Source organism: Lynx rufus, unplaced genomic scaffold, assembly GCF_022079265.1.
Source record: "Lynx rufus isolate CCGP_SWC_20201006 ecotype Redwood Valley unplaced genomic scaffold, mLynRuf1.p SCAF_4, whole genome shotgun sequence".
Lineage (NCBI taxonomy): Eukaryota > Metazoa > Chordata > Mammalia > Carnivora > Felidae > Lynx > Lynx rufus.
Genome location: NW_025814856.1, coordinates 101,558,031 through 101,578,347, shown reverse-complemented (window position 1 = coordinate 101,578,347; position 20,317 = coordinate 101,558,031). Strand labels below are relative to the sequence as shown.

Sequence of the window (20,317 nt, the reverse complement as noted above, 5' to 3'; positions counted from 1 at the left end):
TATGTGGATGCAACTGGAGGGTTATTATGCTAAGCGAAATTAGTCAGAGAAAGATAAAAATCATGACTTCAGTCTTATGAGGACTTTAGGATACAAAACAGATGAACATAAGGGAAGGGAAGCAAAAATAATATAAAAACAGGGAGGGGGACAAAACATAAGAGACTCTTAAATATGCAGAACAGAGGGTTGCTGGAGGGGTTGTGGGAGGGGGGATGGGCTAAATGGGTAAGGGGCATTAAGGAATCTACTCCTGAAATCATTGTTGTACTATATGCTAACTTGAATGTAAATTAAAAAATAAATTATTCAAAAAAAATAAACGAATTCATATTTTTGGTAAAATAACCCCAAAACTACCCCTTAGTCTCTCCCACAACTCTTATATCAGTTAAAAATAATCAGATAAAACAGCTTTAAACATGGTAATTTATTTTATGTGGTTGTTTAAATCCATTGTTTAAAAATGTTCAAAAGGCACTTTAAAAAACATATTTAAAAATACATTTTTCTGACTTGTTAGTGGATCACTTAAAATAAGCAAGTCACCACACGTTTTTAAGCCATTCATGACACTATCACCTTACATAATTTTTAAATTCCAAAACACAAATATTCACTGTGTAATATAACACACTGCTTAGCAGTTAGATTAGTTTCCCTCTAACATATACTTTATATGGATTATTAATTTGTAGGGCCCTGCAAAGTTATTTAAAATGAATTGATAAAAACTAAAAACTACAGAGGTAAATGGAGGTGAAATAGAGCACTATTTACCTCTGAAACTAGTTTTAGAACTGGTTTTTCTAGAGACAATTTGTAAAATTTCTTACTCTAATCTGTGTTAAAATTGCTATTTCAACTCCAATGTATAAACATAAGTCATATTTTTAAATCAAGAGGTTACATTTAGCATAAAATAAACCACAGGTTGTCCCCCAGATTTCTTAAGAATGTTTCTGTCAGGCCTACAATAAATCAGAGTTTTTTGGTTTGTTTTTGAGAAAAGGGAGTAGAGGGAATGGAATCCACATAACTTTATTTAATAATTGTGTATCTAGAATGTCGAACTGTAGACTTTAAGTAGGGCAAATATCCTGAGAGCCAGTAGGCATTATTCTTGGATTTTTTTAACTTCCAATCTCATAGGGAAATCTGAAGTTAACAGGTATAAAGTTATTAATAAGTGATACAAATTCTAATCACTAATTACAGCCAAATTAACCTTGCAAAGGCAGCATTAAGAGTAGTTAGAAAATGGAAATTAGTTATAAAGGAAATAAAGAGCAACAAATACAAAGAAGAAATTGTCAAAGACAGAACAGTATAATGAGCTAAAAATTTAAAGGAAGAATAAAAGGATAGACTTGATCTAATCAATAAAGTGAAGCATTTTGTTTTTCAAGCCTCAATCTGGTAATATAAATAGTTTGATAGGTTCCCGGAAGTGAAAAATTAATCTCAAGAGACAATTATGAAAATAACCAGTTAACAAATTTAATGCTCAAATGCAATTACTGTATTTCAAAAAATACTAAAAACTGGCCATTTATTTTGAATTTTCTTACAGTAACAAAAATTCCTCTTTCTGAAATTTAAAATATTTGAAAACAAATCTGCTTTGTATCATCTATGAACTTTCCACTTGAAAATATAAGTATACTGTTGTTGGAAAACATAAAGATAGCAAAAGCCTTATGTTTTGAGACCACACTACAACCATTTATCCAAATGATCTTAATTTAAAAGATAGTAAGTCATCATTATGAAATCTGGTTTTATGTGCTCTGTCAAATACTTGGGAGAATTTTTGCTGTATTAGGTCATATAGGACAGTCAAATGGATTCTTAAAAGTGATGAAATTTTGATAGTATGAATTAGCAGAAAAAACATTCTGCATATTATAAAATAGCATTTTGCTACTTCCATTTAAAAGCTTTTACTAACAATTGGAAAAAAATTTTTACTAACAAGTGAGGACACTCACTTAGATATGCTTATTTAATGAACTAGTATGTATTTACTAGTACTTATTAAACTCTTCCTGCCCCCATTGTGAAATTACTAAACTTGGAGAATTACATATTTTCTTGTGGGCCCTGATATTGGTCAGTCTGAAGAAGCTAAAGAATTTTGTCAAAATGAATGATCCAAGGACCCTTGAAATTATCTTTAAAGTCTCTTACGTTTTATATGGTGTGATCTGGGACCACACCAATTTAAAACATGCTTTATCTAAATCTTTGAAAGATACCCTACTTCTGGGGCAATAAATCTACAGCACATTCCAATCATTATTTGCATCAGAATTATCGAGGTCTTGGTTCCCAAACTAGCATGAATAAAACTCATTTGGAGGGCTTTACACCCTACATTTGGAGGCTGCTAGCCTCCACCTCTGGAGTTTCTGATTTAGGTCTGGGGTGGGCCCAAAGGGGCTGAATTTCCAAGTTCCCAGATGACGCAAATACTGCTACCTAGGGCCAACACTTTGAGAACCAGTGACCAAGAGAATATGGCAATAATGCATATTAATGGGCCCCATGCTAGAATCAGAATTTCTGGGATTGGGGTTTGGAAATCTGCATTTTAACAAGCTCCCAGGCAAGAAGAGTGTAAGACCACAATTTGAAAGCCACTCTGACAACTGGGCTGGTTAATCTGACTATTACTGGCTGATGTATCAGATCACTCATGTTAATAAGTAAAAATGGAAATAATGTTAAATGACTAACCTCAAGGCTGATATGGCATGATGAACACACAGGCTTTGAGCATAAGTCCTAGCTCTGTTACTTGCTAGCTTAGTGACAGTGGAAAAGTTACTTTAATTTTCTGAGCCTCAGTTTTCTCATCTATAATACAGGAAGAACAATCAATTTGTGAAGATTAACACTAATATACACAGAATATCTAAGCATACTATATGGCATACAATAGGCATTAGATAAAACTAGCTATTACTTGTTACAAGAAATGTATGAAATATTTCAATATATTTGATTAAAGCAGATTTTTCATTCATTTAGAACAAATATTTACACTCTAAGGTAACAGAATAATAATAAAACCTTATACTTATTGCTCCATAGTCTGGGCCAGACAAGCGTTCTAAAAGTTGTACATATATTCACTCATTTAATCCTCATAAAAATCCTGTGAGGTAGGTAGTACTACTGTCCCTAATTTATGGATGAGGAAATTGAGGCACAGAGAAATGAAGTAAATTGTTTAATGTTACAAAACTAGGAAGTGATAGAGCAGGAATTTAAACCCAGGAGGTCTGACTAGACCCCAGGATTCATCACAATGTTAATTTCCCATGAGTAAATGTTAAGGTTTTTAGAAAGTAACATATATGGACTGCAAATAAATTCATATCCATACCAACGTGAAGAGTTGTTTAGACAACAGAATGAATGACTTGAAATTTTGGCAGATGATATTGCTGTGAAAACCACAAAAAACAATTTAAAGTAAAAACTGGTGTGAATTTTCACTCTGTGGACAGAGTAATCCATAATAACCACTAATTGCTACTAAGATGAACATCCTCTCAAATACCATCCAAAGAGATGATTTTGACATGTTTTGGCACAATAAATATAAACTCTTTAGCTAAGCAGCAGAGTCAATGGCATGGCAGCCATGTGAAATTTGCAACATTTAAGATAATCTTATAGTCTGCAAAATATTCTGTTATGATATACTTTTCTTTCCTTCCAGAAATTCTTTAAATAGTCACTAAAGTTAGAATGAAAATTTATGAATGTATTTTTGAAGACAGTATTAAATGTGTATTCTGCTGTTAGAATTATCCATTGGCAAAAAAAATAAATTAAAAAAAAATCCCAAAATATTAAGTCTGCATCAAAATTCAGGCTGTTATTCATGAATTAAGTATTTGGTCTTTTAGTATCTGACATATTTCAGTTTGTTTAAGCACTCTGTTTTTCTAATGTTTTTAATTAACTCTGGTCAAAATATTACATTCAAATTATTTTGCCCATGTAACCAAAAGCCACCTCAGAGCCTAAAAATGAATGTCTAAACTCTGCTTTAAACAAGTTATGAAAGGCACAAACAAATTTTCATCTCTCAACAGGATGATAACGAAAGGAACTATAATTACGTAGCTGGAATGAGTTTTAAATAATCAATTAAAAATGTCACTTAGTAATTCCTGAGAGTGGCACTGATCTAAGAAAAGCATTCTCAAATAGCATTAAATTTACTATTTATTAGTTACCCATGATTAACAATGGGTAAATTTGGGAACAAAATATTTTAAAATGCATATTTATAGAATGCTATTAATGCTTTGAGTAAATAAATATTAATAATTAAAATTGTATTTAAGAATAAACATATTTAGAAAAGAGACAACAGGGACTCAGTAAAACATAAACTACTAATTAGAACCAAGTATATAATACAGTCAAGGCCCATATAATTTCAAAATGTGGTTTTATTAATGCACTTTAGGACAAGTGCCATTCTTACTTTACCTCGTCTGGAAGAAATACTGCCAATTATAATCACAGGAAATTTTTCATTAGACAAAAACTGCATGTATGTGTGTGTGTGTGTGTGTGTGTGTGTGTGTGTGTGTGTGTGTATGTGTGTTGGGGGGGGTTGGTTCATTTATATCATGCTGCAAATATAAACTCATGTCTTGAGTTTATAAATAACATTAAGCAACAATATTTCCTTCTAAACTTTTCTTTAAGGCAGACCTTTAGCATCATGTGTGTTTTACTAATATGTGCAGTATAGTTTTAGAAAATTTAAACGTTCTAGTTTCTCAGTGAAAATAATACATGTGGTCGAGAACAGACAACAAAAATCTTGTTTCTAGTCCTTCTGCCTGGCCACCATTTTAAAAACACAAGTTTTTTCATATATATATATTACTGTATCAAAACACATTTTAACAGATTTCACAGCTCACTTAAAGCTTCAGTTTACAGTCATTTGTATGAAAGATTTCTAATATGGAATGTTCACTTCAAAAGAATTCCTCACTGGGACTCCAGTGTTCTGTATCAGATATGCAGAAGTTCTTCAGTGCAATGCTAGACAGTTTACCTCTTCATTTATGTTTTTCTTTCAAGAGTTCTCATTTTACTTTTGGATCTTCATTTTTGTATGCTCGACTTCTTTCTTTTAGTATATTCTCAGGTAAGGCAGGTTGATATCTATATAAATAACCATACGGACGAAGATGATAAACGAGGTATTCTAACTCATACATAGTTGTAGGATCAACATAGTGAAAAGAAACTGCAAGATCAGAACAGCAACCAGGACCCTAAAAAAGTAATGGAAACAGGCATTATTACTAAACAGTACACAGTTAATATACAATATTAACATATTCATTGAGGAAATATTAACAGAATCCAAGCATTAAAGCTAGCAAGGTAAAGCAGAGACATCCAATTTATTAGACCTGTAGAAGAAACCAAGAATTTTTAGAGTTCTTAATGATTTAAAACTAAACATGAAAACTGCTAAAATATATCTAACTGAAATAATATTCTCTTAGAATCTATAGTGTTTTTGCAGAAAAGAATCTTAAGACTTCCTCAAATGAAACAGGCAGCTCTATAAAGAATGAAGCTCTATTTCTGAGTTTTGTTTTTTCTTCATAATGTTCTCACTATGAATTTTTGCTTGGCTCAACCTCAGAAAAACATCTTTGGAGAATTTCAGTGACTACAAAGCCTTGCCCATTATGTGTCTGCAACCTAATACTTCATCTGCACATCAACCCAAACAGTACAGTATTTAAGAGGAAGTGCTGAGTCAAATCTAAGTTTGAATCCAAATTTTGTCTACTAGTGTCAAATTCTGCCTATTGGTGTATGACCTTGGGCAAGTTAATTAATCTCTCTATAAGCTTCAATTTTTTCATCTGCAAAAGATAGTTACTTAAAGGAGATAATGTTTGTAAAATGCTTGGGACCAGCTTAGCTTGTAGTAAATGCTCAATAAATGTTGACATTATTGATAGAATAATCACATTTAGGTGGCCCTAGTAAGTAGATCATAAACATTTGCTCAGATATATAACTCCGATTGATTCCTAACAGAGTTGGTATGAGAACAGGTTTAAAAAAGATAAAAACATGACAATAATAAAAAAAATACAACAAAGAAACAGAAAAAAAAAAAAAAAGCAAGAACATAACACAGAAAAAAACACAAAACTGACCCCAGAATTAAACAGTCATAAGGTTATTTTGGGGTTAGAACTGGTATCTACAGAATGTTTCACCCAGGTGACTCAAACAAAACTTCACACTCTATCTAATGTCTTTGCAAGGACCAAGAAGTAAGATATTCTGGCAAGTTCTCAGTGAAGATTCATACTGAACATTTAATAATTCATGTTTGAATTCACTTACTGCATGCTTACAATGCAGTAAAAATTATCAAGGAATTGTCCACTATATTTTCTCTGGCCTTCTCCTGAACTTTCCTTTGAAACAAACACAGGATATGTGAGGTTTCTGGACAATCACATAGACACTGGAAAATTGTTTGGTGCCTACTTCTTACACCTTGAAGGCAATGTAAGGATAGGAACAAATCTGAAAAGTAAGTAGGTAAGTGAACTTGTGATCATCAAACCATCTCTGCCCAATAGATATATGTGAACCACATAATGCAGTTTAAAATCTGGTAGCCATATTTAAAAAGTAAAAAAGTGAGGGGTGCCTGGGTGGCTCAGTCAGTTGAGCATCCAACTCTTGATTTTGGCTCAGGTCATGATCCCAGGGTTGTGGGATTGAGCCCCACGTCGGGTTCTGCGCAGAATGTGAAGCCGGCTTAAGATTCTCCCCACTCCCCTCCCCCGCACCTCTCCCTTACATGCTCTCTAAAATTAAAAGAAAAGTTTTTAATTAAAAAAAAGTAAAAAAGTGAAATTAATTTGAATATATTTTAACTAAATAAATCCATATTCTTTTTTCAATATGCAATCAATATTTTAAAATTATTAAATCATTCTTTTATTTGTGCTGAGTCCTTGAAATCAGGTAGGAATTTTATTATACTGACAGCACATCTCAATTTGGACTAGCCATATTTCAAATATTCAACAGTCATACCTGGCTAGTGACTACTATACTGGCCAGTGCATATTAAACTAAAGGACTAAATTAATAGCAATTAATTTTAAATTGCTGATGCTTTCTGACAGCAATTTTATGTGACCCTGAAATACTGCAATAATATTTTTGATAATATTTACTGCATTAATTATGTTTTACTCTATTGCATTATTGTTTTTTTTGCTAGATGGCCAGGATACTGTTACTAAGATTTATAAGCAATAAGGTGATAAAAGAAAACAGCTATAACTATTAGAAACAAAATAGTTCTTTGCATATAATTATGGTCCCTACCAAAATTCAAGAGAATCAAGTAAAAAATCATCAGAAATAGAAAATCCAGAACAAAGCCAGACTTTAAAGATGCTTTCAAGAAATAACAGCTTTCATATATAACATTCAAAAAGTTTTTAAGAAGAGCCCAGGTAGAGTAGTAACAAAAACATTAAAAACAAAGGGAGAGGGCTCCTGGGCAGCTCAGTTGGTTAAGTGTCCAACTGTTGATACTGGCTCAGGTCATGATCTCATGGTTCATGAATTCAAGCCCTTAGTTGGGCTCTGTGCTGACAGTGCAGAGCTTGCTTAGAGTTCTCTCTCTCTCTCTGCCCCTCTCCCCTGCTCACTCTCTAAAGAAATAAACATTTGAAATTAAAAACATAGGGAGATACTTAAGAAGAAATAAAATCTGGAGAAAATATAAAGCTTTACTAAAGGACCGAAAATAAAATTTTAAATCCCAGACAAAGACATCCATTGTCCCTAAATGAATAAATTAATGCATAAGGATAAAGGCACAGTATTACCAAAACAATCTGAGAGATATATAAAGCACAGGAATATACAATCTTAGATTAATAACTTCAAAATCTGTAAAGTTACAAGGTTCAAAACAATATGGTGCTTAGGCAAAACCAAATAGGACAGTGGAACAGAACTGAAATACCAGACACCAATTCTACTGTAAGTAACACTACAGTATACAACACAGGAGATATTTTAAATCAGCAATGAAAATAAGACAGTTAAAAAATGGTACTGGAAAAGGGGCACCTGGGTGGGCCAGTCGGTTAAGCATCCGACTTTGGCTCAGGTCATTATCTAGCAGTCTGTGAGTTTGAGCCCCGCATCCGGTTCTGTGCTGATAGCTCAGAGCCTAGAGCCTGGTTCAGATTCTGTGTCTCCCTCTCTCTCTCTCTGCCCCTCCCCCGCTCACACTTTCTCTCTCTTTCAAAAATAAATAAACATTAAAAAATGTTTTTTAAAAATGGTATGGGAACAATCAGTTAACAACTTGGAAAAATCAGGAGCTCTCTACCTTAACCATGTATCAGTAAGTTTCAGATGATACACTTAATGCAAATAGAACTGAAGAAGAGAATAAATTGTTATTTGATCATTTCTGACCTACAAAAAAGGCAATTTCACACACAGGGATATATACGTGTGTGTGTGTGTGTGTGTGTGTGTGTGTCTGTTTACACATTTTTTAAATCCACTATATTAAGACTGATTACACATTCTCTGGTGAAGGCGATTTCTAGGAAACAGACTTTAGTCCGAGGAACTTACTTCTAGGGAAGTGAGAAGGTGGTGGGAGAAGGGAATTGCGTGAAGAACACGTTCTAAACAACCAACTTAAGAATGTAACTCTTTGATCAACTGTAATATCTCACACACAGACTTACTAAAATAAAAATATTCCACAATGTGTTTCTAGTGATTACTACAAAGAAAAAGTATATGTATGAGATTTAGGATAACTTTGAAAATCGTAATTCACTTAGGGAGAAGAAAATTTGTTAAACGATGGATGAGTAATAACAGAAGTTTGATTTCACATTGTGTGTATGTAACTTCCTGGGAGAGAAGAGGCAGGACTAGAAGTTGGGTCAATTTTGGTACTTCCAAGTCTTTTACGTAACTGAATAAATTTTTATAGAAAACATAAATTTTGCATCCATTTTAAAAACAACTACAATTTAAATAAAAGATGTATCATAGAAATATTTATTTTGTTCATATAAAGTATATTGTTAGGTACACCCTATTTGTAGGTGGGAATTGTGGGTAGCACTCTTAAAGGGAAAGAAGGATATTTTACTGGTTACAACATACAACAATTAGGACGTCCCTTTACTGTTACTGTATGTGTAACCAATATGAGACACTCTTAGTAAAATCTTATATGCATTTAGGTGTTTTTGTTATATGCATTTGTAATGTTTTTAAGTTTGGATGGGAAGGAGGACAGAATTAAGAAGGGAAGAGATCAAGTAATCTTGGAATGGTCAGATTATGCTAAGAAAAGTTTACATCAAAAAAGCACGCAAGCACTCACTAGAACAAAATAAAAATAGACTATCAAAAAGCAGACCGGGAATACATCTGTTTTATAGTCTAGGAAATTGCTGCATCTAAAATAGCAATAAAGTGCTAGCATAAGGTTTCAAACAGCCTCAATACATAGAAATGAACTTTTTAAAAAATAATTTATTTTCTTATTTTGAGAGAGAGAGAAAGAGAACAAGTGGGGGAGGGGCAGACAGAGAGGGGGACAGACGATCTTAAGTGGGCTCTGTACTGACAGCAGAGAATCCAATGTCGGGCTTGAACCCACAAACTGTGAGATCATGATCTAAGCCGAAGTCAGAAGCTTAACTGACTGAGCCACCCAGGCACCCCAGAATCAAACTTTAAACTGTTTGTTTATTAAAGTAGAATTTCATCCCAACAACAGAGTGTTTATTTTAACATTCCTCAGCTCTTCCCTTTGGGGCACATATCCCATTAATCATGGAGGGGAGCTCATGATGGAAATTACAAGTTTTAGAATCAGAGTGGTTTGCAGTATTGCCTAGACTATCAGGAAAGACAGATTACTTGACTTTCTGGAGTCTCAGTTTTGTCACCTATTAAATGCAGAATTACTGTAAGGAATAGCTATTGTTTCTGTAAGGAAAAGCTATTGTTACTGTAAGGAATAGCTATTAAGTACCAAGAACAGACTGGTGGTTGACATCGGAAGCAGTAGTGATTTGCTTCTAAGTTTTCAAAGCTGATTACCCAAAGACTGGATCAGTTGTTCCAGGTCAAGGTTTCTTAACCTCTGTGTTACTGACATTTTAGACCAGATAATTCTTTATTGTGGGGAGCTGTCCTATGCATTGTGAGATGTTTAGCATCTAGTGGGTTTACAATCTTGTGGGTTTCTACCCACTAGATGCCAGTGCAGCCTCCCAACTGACAACAAAAAATGTCTCCAGACTTTGCCAAATGTCCTCTGGGAGGCAAAAAAGCCCACAGTTGAGAACCACTGTCCTAGATAATGATTTGAAAAAACTGGCTTGTGAAGCTGAGAATGCTAGCATGAGGTGTATTATTTGTATCTTAGGGCCAGAAAAAAGAGGCCAGAGAGTACTAATGACTTACCTACATGCATTATTAATCAATAACAGATATGAACCGAAAAAATGGCTAGGTTTATGATTCCTGGTCTCCTTCAGTCATTCACTGCTGCAATGTTCCTAACAGTGAAAACGTGGAAACAAATTTCTAAATGTTTACCAGCAGGCAAATGGATTAATTACCACATACTCATACCTTAGATTACACAGCAGCCTAAATTAATGAAGCACATACAGGTATTAATGTTGATAAATTTTAATGTTGTATGAAAAGAGCAAATGTTCAAGGATTTTTATGGAATAATTCCATTTGTTTAAAAACCTACAAAACAATACTATATATTATTTATGGATACATAAATATGTAGGAAAAAAGATACAACCATGCATGGTAATGACAAACATTAAATTCATGATAGTGGTTAACACTGAAGAAGGAGATAAGAAAACTGGACTAGGGAGGGTACACAGGCCTCAACTGTATCTATATCCTTTTTTGTTCTAAAAAAGGAAGCAAATGTGGCAAAAGATTAATATTTGGTAAAGCTAGTTAGTGGGTACAAAATATTAATTCTTCTCAAATATTTAGCTGTACATCTGAGATATCTAATAAAATAATGTATTTTAAATAAAATTCTCTAAGATGCCAAATGAGAGCTAAGGCTTATTAAGTGCTTACTGTGTGACAGGCAAACACTGTAATTACAATTGAGTGAGACAGATAGATCAGGTCCATTTTCCAAATGAGGCAACTCAGGCTCAGAACTTGGGAAAATTCTGTCCATCCAAAGTCATTCAACTATTAAGTGGGAGAAGATTTCAACCTAGGTCTTTCTGAACCTCAAAAGTCTTTTCATGCACCATTCCTGAAACCTTGAAGGCTCTTTACCCAGATCTTCACACAGCCTGCTCTCTAACCTCCCTCAGATTTCTTTTCAAAAGTCACCCCTTAGAGACACCTTTCATAATCACCCAAACTAGCATACCCCATGACACTCTGGGTCACTCTCTATCCCCTTACCTGGATTTACTTTACTTCAGGGCACTTATCACTACCTAATATCATATTTTATCTTTACTAGTCTGCCTGTTTATTCTATGTCTCTGCATCCAGAATGTAAGATTCATAATACACTGTTATGTTATAAGGTTCCCGAGAACTGGAACTTGACCATATTTACCGCTATATTTTTAGTGCCTGACATATAATAGCACCAATATTTATTGAATTACTATTGCTGGCATTCATATTCTCAGCTATTTTATTATACGTCGCCACTCTATATAAAAAGAGTAAAGGAGATTCTTAGTTATTGGTACCAAAGAAACACATTATTTGCTAGTTTTTTTTTTTTAAGTAAATAAAAGTCAGTCTAAGTATTTATACAGTAATACAATTTCTAAACTTACCTCTACAGGAGGATAATAGTTGTAATTCCAGTACCAAAAGGTTCTAGGTAGATACCCCTTGATTAAGTGGTGTTCTGGTACAAAGGGATGAAAAGTTTCTTTTCCAGTGGTATCTCTGGAATCTCCCGCTTCTACATTTATAATTTCCATGCATCTCCCCAGTGCTAAGTCTTCAATGGAGGAACTATGTGTACATTTGTCTGTTTTAAATGCATCAACAAATCTTTTCAAGGCTTCTTTGCTCAGTACATATCCTGCTCCTCCACTCATGTAGCCCTGCTTTACATAGGGCTTAAATCTTCTGCCAAAGTAAATGGGTTCTTCAGGGTTGTATTTTGAGAGAAGCCATCTCAAATTATCTAGTATAACATATGTATCATCATCTGCTTTCATAAACCAATCAGCATCTTCTAAATAATGATCATGAACATACTGAAAAGCTTTAATTGTTTTCCAGTATAGTTGATCTCTGCCTTCTCTGGTTTTTAGTCCCACAGCAGGGAAGTCTTTATTTTCTTCTGAACTCATAAACAACACTTTATTACAACGCTGGGCCCATGTAGCTTTGACGTGTTTGGCCTTTTTCTCTAGATTTTGAGGCCCTGTCATAACCCAGCAAAGAATTTTAACCTTCTCATAGAGGTTTTCAGCGATGTCTGTGTTCTCATCTATTAAACAAAAAATTTTTAGAGTTATATCTACATAGGTGTAAAAATGCAAATAAATTATATTGAAGAAAACGTTTTCTTACGCAATTTCAAAGGCCCCCTTCTATTTACCTTTCTAGCATTAATAATTTAGCTGAAAGAAAGCAAAACTCAACCTAATATGAATTGACATTCTGATTTATTGGTATCATGTCAGTCTTGTCCAGGAGATTCATTGGCGTTAATAAGAACTGCCACTATGACTTAGATTCTTACTATTTGAACTGTGGTTTATTGACCAAACAGCATTAGCATCATCTGGGAGTTAGAAATGCAGAATCTCAGGCACACCCCAGATCTACTGAATCTGAATCTGCATTTTAATCTCCAAGTTCTCTCAGAGATTTGTATACATATAAAGCACAGTCTTAGTTTCTGTTTTTCACTTCATTCTACAAAGAAAGCTTCTACTGGTTCACAACAGAACACTGAAGGAATTTCTCACTGCTCTGAATAAGCTTCTAAAAGACAGGAAAGACATGCTATTGAAGTAGCAGTTCATTTTGGAGTCCACAAGAGTTCACTGTTAGGAATTTATACAAGTACCCTGACATGACTTTAAAAAAGGCTTTCATGACCATCTCAGTTTGAAGAAACAAGGTTAATAGAGAGTTGAGATTACTTCTCATAGTACCATATTTCATTCCAAAATGCAAATCCATCAGTCAGAAACAGAATAGAGTATCAGTAGTATTTCCAAGACTATCTAGAGCAATGTTTTTCAAAGTACTCCTTTGTAAAGAAATAGGGAGCTTATGCCAGAATATAAAGCAACACATTACTTCTTTCATCAAGGAAGTCCTGCTATACCCCACAAAAAGTCCACCTAACTAAAAAGCGAGCTTAACTGAGTTACATCCTGATACAAACTCCCTATCTGGATGCAGACTGGTAACAGATAATTCACACTGTCAGGCCAGGACCACATTCTGAGTATTAATGGTTTAAAGTAAGACTCTAATTTTAAGATTCTATACCAGTGCTTGGTGAAGGATCAATTTTTATTTCAATAGTTAAGGACCTATACTTTTGTAAACATGCTAAAAAATGAATTAGTAGAAAAAAAAAACTAAAAAAGATATTGCAAAGTGTAAGTACTAATTCTTATAGTTTAGACAAAAATTACTCTGTTAAATTACCATGAAAGCTTCCAACTATTTAATCCCAATTTCAATACTTATGTGGTTGTGGACCAGCATGGACCTGCAAAACCATAGTTTCTTATGGTAATAATACAGGCAGAATCCTGAGGAAGCATGTCCTTAAAGGTAAGGCCAACCAGTGAGTTACAAAAGCTCAGTCCTGTGAAAAATTAACAACTGGAGGCATAAAGTTCTACTTAACTAATTGAGAGGGAATACAACATTGGGCAAGATTGGGCATGCACTAAAAATATTCTCTTGTCCCTCTGAATATCGATAATTCACAATTCAAAAACAAACAAAATCACCCTATTTTCAGACAGCATTCATATTTCATTGGGACTTGAGGGTCCCAAACTCCTGGCTATAGATAAACAAAATACTGGATGAACAGGGAAACTGGTAGATGCAGGACTTTCTAATGTTTCACTTTGAGCAAGACAACCTTCTCCTCACTGCTGGGATTTGGTAGAAATATTCTTTCTCATTTTTTAGTTATTCATTTATTAATTACTTTGTTGTAGGCATGTGCTCGCACAGGAGATGAAAAGATGAGTAAGACATACGGCCTACTACAGAAAATTCACAATCTTGCAGGAGACCTTGGCATGCAAACCAGTATGTGACACACACTAACAGCGATGCTATAGTAGAGCTCTGTACAAACAGAGCTCTGTTCAATGTGCTGAGGAATAAGACAGCTGTGGCTGATAAATCCTATAGAATAGTGGAATGGGAACTTGGCCAGAACAGAGAAGAAGGGGAGATAAAGCAAAATCAGGAAACAGATGATGCAGAAAATAGGTCTTTAAATGAGTAGAAGCTCACCATAAGAAAAGACAAGAGGTAGAGTGAAGTTTGGTTGATGTAGGTACCTGGGTACAACTGAAGGTCTGTACTAGGGGAAATGAATGGAGAGAAGAAATCTGAAAAATGGTAAAGAAGTAGAGTGTTAGAACTTACGGGAAATGGGATTGATTGGTAAGTGAAAGAAGACATCTAGCATGACTTCAGTTTCTAGCTTAGACAGATGTGGACCATCGAGCAGGACAAGTAGGTACCTAATATGTGTGCCTGCAGTGACCTGATACAGCCTACTAGTAGAAAAAGCATGGCTCCAACTGATCCTTCGACAATCTGGAGCAATGCTCATTGCTCTATGATGGTGATTAACTGCTCTATGATAAGAACACAGAGCACCTACTCAGAGCTGAATCAGAGTTGTATAAACATTTACACAATATGACATAATTTGTAAGAGTATACATGTGCTTGCTAGTTCATAATAACTCAACCAGGATGTGGTATTTCATCCCTCAGCTTCTGCCTGAGAGGTAGGAAAGAAATATCTTATTGCCAAAAAGATACAAGAAACAATTCTTAACTGGGGGACCCTCTGCATCCCAGGATTCCAATTGTTTTCAAGCTGCTGTATTCTTTTTTGTCAAATAAATCACACTTGCAGAGATCTTTGAATTATGTTAATGTCTTTTCAGTGTTAGGAACTGGGCTAAGACAAAGACAATAAAGAATAGATGGGAACTAAAATTATAGGAATTGATGATATCACACAAGAAAAGAAACAGCCAAAGGACAGAAACATGGGGAAAACCAACACTTAAAGGGGCACCAGAGGACACAATTGAGAACATCCTGTTAGAAGCAGGTGACCAGGAGAAAATGAAGTCATTATAACACATCCTTAGTTCTTTCCTCCTCTTAAGTTTTTATGCCTCTTAAAAGGTGAAAAGATTAGTTATTTTAGCTACTGATAAAAATATAAATTGAAAAATATATATAAATTGAGATTTATATATACCTCTTTAATTTCTATAAGACAAGACTAAGTAAAAACTAAGACTAAAATCAGATAATGGCAAAAACGAAAGACACAGAAACCATGATAACAAAATTAGGCTAAATGAATATTTTCAAAAACAAATCTAATCTGAAAGTTCTGCCTTTCCCCAAATTACAGTTTCTGAACTATCTCTACTTAAAAATGAATTCAAAATTAATACCGTACTCCCTAAATAAATCTGGGTTTTAGCAACTTCCTTCTGCTGAGGCAAACCAAGAATTGTCATTAAATATCAGGAATTAAGCTCACTTTTATAAAAAGATATTGTATGTAACAAAATTCAAATAAATTGCCTTTTCCAAGTCTCACAACACTTACACAGACTGAAAACTACTGTTTGTGTTTACTCCTTAATAAAGCAAACCATACCTTTATGTTGGCTAGAATCTGCATTGAAGTTCATCTGTCCTTCTAGATGATTCTGTCCATTATCATCTGAATGCCTAGCATGAGGATCATTATGAAGAATATTAGGCTGGGTATCACCCTGTTCTCCCAGTAAAATACTAAATAACTGAGAACATAAAACAAATCCAATTGCAGATCCACAAAGGAAGGTTAAAAAATTCAGCCAAGATTTAGAGGCCATTTCCCGAAAGTTTATTTCTGTAAGAAAAAAATTAGCAAGATGTTATAAATTATAAAGCATACATACTATGAGGAAAAAACTTGATTAACTTTTAGCCATATGGGAAAGTTAATTCCTTCCATATAGGAGAACATTTCTAAGAATATTTAACTTTTATCTCTTTATTTGCTGCTAAAACACACATTATGGACAATTCAATAAAATAGATGAGTAGTAGCTTAGAGAATCATTGTTAGAGTGGAACATGGGTAAATAGGTCAGTATTTGCACATAGAATTTCCTGTTCCTCCCAACTAGAATCCTTTGTGAACCCAAGCCTGCTTGCCACACTCTTCTTTTTTGCTGTCGAAATAGTTAAATTTATCTTTTTTTTCTCTTTTGGTAGTTCATATTACGTGGTATATAGATATTATATAAAAAATATATATAATATGACACAACATAATATCTCACAAATATTACTATCATTGAAACAAATGGTAAAACTTGTATAAAAATTGTGGGGAGGACACAGAGATTATGTTCTAAAATCCTATTGTTGTCCAGAAGTAGTAGAAGTATTAATGTTAGATTTTAAAAGACTACGGATGTATAAAGTAATTACTAGTATAATCATTAAAAAAAAGAATACATAACTAAAACAGAAAAAATGAAATATAAAATAATAATCAAATATAAGGAAAAAAGAGAAGTGGATAAAGAACAGATGAAATAAACAGAAAAAAATAGTATTATGACTGATTTTAATGTAAATATATCACCAATGACATTAATGTAAAAAGACTGAAAACTCTAATTAAAAGATAAAGATAGCCAGCCAGACTAGAGAAAGAAAATAAACCCATCTATATGCTGCTTATAAGAGACACACATTAAATATATTCAGAAAGAGCAAAAGGATGGAAAAAGATGTATCATTCAAACACTTACAAAAAGAAAGTATGCTAATATCAAAATAAAAGTAGTAGCTACATAGTTATCTTTGAGATATTCACCAAGCTGTTGGGGCGCCTGGGTGGCTCAGTCGGTTAGGCGTCCGACTTCGGCTCTGGTCATGATCTAGCAGTTTGTGAGTTCGAGCCCCACATCGGACTCTGTGCTGCCAGCTCAGGGCCTGCAGCCTGCTTGGGATTCTGTGTCTCCCTCTCTCTCTGCCCCTCCCCTACTCATGCTCTGTCTCTGTCTCAAAAATAAATAAAAAACATTATAAAAAAAAATTTACACATTTTTCTATATTAACATTTACTTTAGTAAAAAACTTATATAAAAAATAGCTCAAATAACCTTTTACTTTATTCCTTTTAATACATATTTAATATACATATATTCAACACAAAAGTATTCATACTCAAATCTATAAGTAAAATTGTCAAGCCATGGAGCTATACCATGCTTATCTTATGTCTCGTATTACAGGTCCTCTCTAGAATAATAATTCAAATTTGAGAAGGATGATTCCAAGGGGAAAGCAGAAGATAAAGGAAAGACAGTGTGAGCAAAGTTGTTCACTAATCCTTGAGATGTAAATTACCCATATGAAACTGGCAGGCACTTGTTTATTTTATTGTATTTATTTTTTAATTTAATTTTAATTTACATCCAAATTAGTGAGCATATAGTGCAACAATGATTTCAAGAGTAGATTCCTTAATGCCCTTTACCCATTTAGCCCATCCCCCTCCCACAACCCCTCCAGCAACCCTCTGTTTGTTCTCCATATTTAAGTGTCTCTTATGTTTTGTCTCTCTCCCTGTTTTATATTATTTGTGCTTCCCTTCCCTTATGTTCATCTGGCAGGCACTTGTTTACTTACTTCCTTTGTTCTACCTTAACTGCATTCTTAAATTCAGAAAGGTAGGCCTTCCTGGATGAAGAGTATATATGTCCCACTCAACTTCCCTACCCAATTTCCCAGAGGAAAAGCAGAAATAAGTTTATCCAATCTTGTTGCTATTTTTCCTGAGAGGGAGTCTCAAATTCTTTCTTGCTATTGTCCTCTTTTCCCCATTTAGATTGGTCTTTAGTGAAATCCTTACACCCAAAAGGTATAATCCACAATCCCAGGGAAAATATCCCTCTTGGTTTAAATGATTCTTTTGAAATTCTAAAAACCTCAAAATTATTTGCAAATGATATATCCGATAAAGGGTTACTATCTGAAATACAGAAAGAACTTATAACTCAACACCAAAACATCCCGAGTAATCTGATTAAAAACAGGCAGAGGACCTGAACAGATATTTTTCCAAAGAAGACATACAAATAGCCAATAGACACATGAAAAGATGCTAAATATCACTAATCATCAGGGAAATGCAAATCAAAACTACAATGAAATATCACCTCACACCTGTCAGAATGGCCAGAAACACAAGTTTTGGCAAAGATGTGAAGAAAAAGGAAGGCTTGTACACTGTTGATACAGCCACTGTGGAAAACAGTATGGAGATTCCTCAAGGAATTTAAAAATAGAATTACCGTATGATTCAGTAATTTCAGTACTGGATATTTATCCAAAGAAAATTAAAAAAACACTAATACAAAAAGATATATGCACCCCTATGCTTACTGCAGCATTATTTATAATACCCAAGATATAAAAACAATCCAAGTGTCCATCCATAGATGAATGGATAAAGAAGATGGGTGATACACACACACACACACACACACACACACACACACACACACACACTGGAATATTCCTCAGCCATAAAAAAGAATGAGATCTTTCCATTTGCAATAACATGGGTGGATCTAGAGGGTATAACGCTAAATGAAGTCAGGAAAGACAAATACCATATCATTTCACGCATATGTATAATTTAAGAAACAAAAGCAGAGAGAAAAAGAGATAAAAACCAGAGTCTTAAATACACAAAACTGGTGGTTGGCAGAGGGGAGGTGGGTAGGGGATGGGTAAATTGATAAAGGGATTAAGAGTGCATTTACTGTGATGAGCACTAATGTACAGAACTGCTGAGTCATTATACAAGGGGGGGGGGAGCCAAAGAGAACTACTCAAGAATCTCGAAATCTCCCTTTAGTAAGAGCATACATTATCAAGACTTTACCAACAAAAGTAATTTGAAAGTACCATGAACTGCAAACACGAAGCCAAGAGAAGTGAATGAAAGGTATCCTAACTCTAGATTTTTTATGGTAAATATAAAAAGATTGTCAGAGTAAGACTGAAGCAATAAACCTGAAGGAAAGCTATTAAGGTAACATTAGCAGACACTGAATCATTTAGGAGCCACACTGTAAGCAATTTACACCACATCTTCTAATTCTCTGACACTTTGCCTTCTAGCACACTGGTTTTGATTTTGTTTTTGTACTGGTTGTGACTTTCCTCACTATATACTAGATATAATCACTTCACAGTCTCAGAAGGACACAGTCCAATTGAATTTTGCACTGCTGTAGTCTTACTACTCCTGGTATTAGAGGAGAAAGCAACAGTCACAGTGGTGTTCAGTACCACTTTAGACAGAAAGCACTGTGACTGAGAAGGGGAAAGGACTGCAGGACCAGAGAAAATCCATTTCTTCTATCATCAGAGCAGATATATGAAGTTAATTAAGTGCTCATCTAGCTCCAGTAACTATGAATACTAACCTGCTACCCCACCATTTTCCACATGACACTGAGCTTCAGAACAACTCTACTTTTGCAGCAGGGATGGTTTACTGTTTGTAGAAAACTAGTGACATATTTATGGATAGGGTTTTCTCAGCTGAGGTGGCACTTTTTAGCAACATACCTGTTCTGGGGTGAGTAGAGGGAAAATTGACTTCTGGATGTTAAAAAATTTGTTTTTAATTAAAAAATATTTTGTGATGCCGTTGGATGGCTGCCATCCTCTCCCCCCATCTTCCTCCAGTGCATTATCAGCCAAAATGTGTTGGCTCACCCCTGTTGTTCTTATCCCATCCCCTTCCAATTTCAAAGACTCCTGCCTTATGACTAAATTTCCGTTTACGCCCATTTTATTTTCCTGTTCCTGTGATAAAATAGCCACCTCATATAGGTACAATGTACCCCAAGCCCTACTCCGATTTTTGGCAAAAATCTGCACC

The 20,317-nt window shown here is 34.4% G+C and overlaps 1 protein-coding gene across 5 annotated transcripts in view; it reads right to left on the bottom strand.

Moving 5' to 3' along the window:
* Positions 1 to 411: 411 nt before the first annotated feature.
* The window catches only part of C1GALT1 (core 1 synthase, glycoprotein-N-acetylgalactosamine 3-beta-galactosyltransferase 1), a 41,448-nt gene continuing 21,542 nt past the window's right edge, over positions 412 to 20,317 (bottom strand). For 3 of the 5 annotated variants that reach the window (XM_047094933.1, XM_047094935.1, XM_047094934.1), the window contains exons 2-4: positions 16,016 to 16,252; positions 11,937 to 12,604; positions 412 to 5,315 (exon numbers count right to left, since the gene is read on the bottom strand). In XM_047094933.1, coding sequence (XP_046950889.1) covers positions 5,124 to 5,315; positions 11,937 to 12,604; positions 16,016 to 16,252 — 1,097 coding nt within the window. In that variant the 3' untranslated portion in view covers positions 412 to 5,123. Of the gene's footprint in view, positions 5,316 to 10,412; positions 10,647 to 11,936; positions 12,605 to 16,015; positions 16,253 to 20,317 lie in introns of those variants that run through there. The other 2 variants (XM_047094937.1, XM_047094936.1) reach the window with 2 other exon arrangements.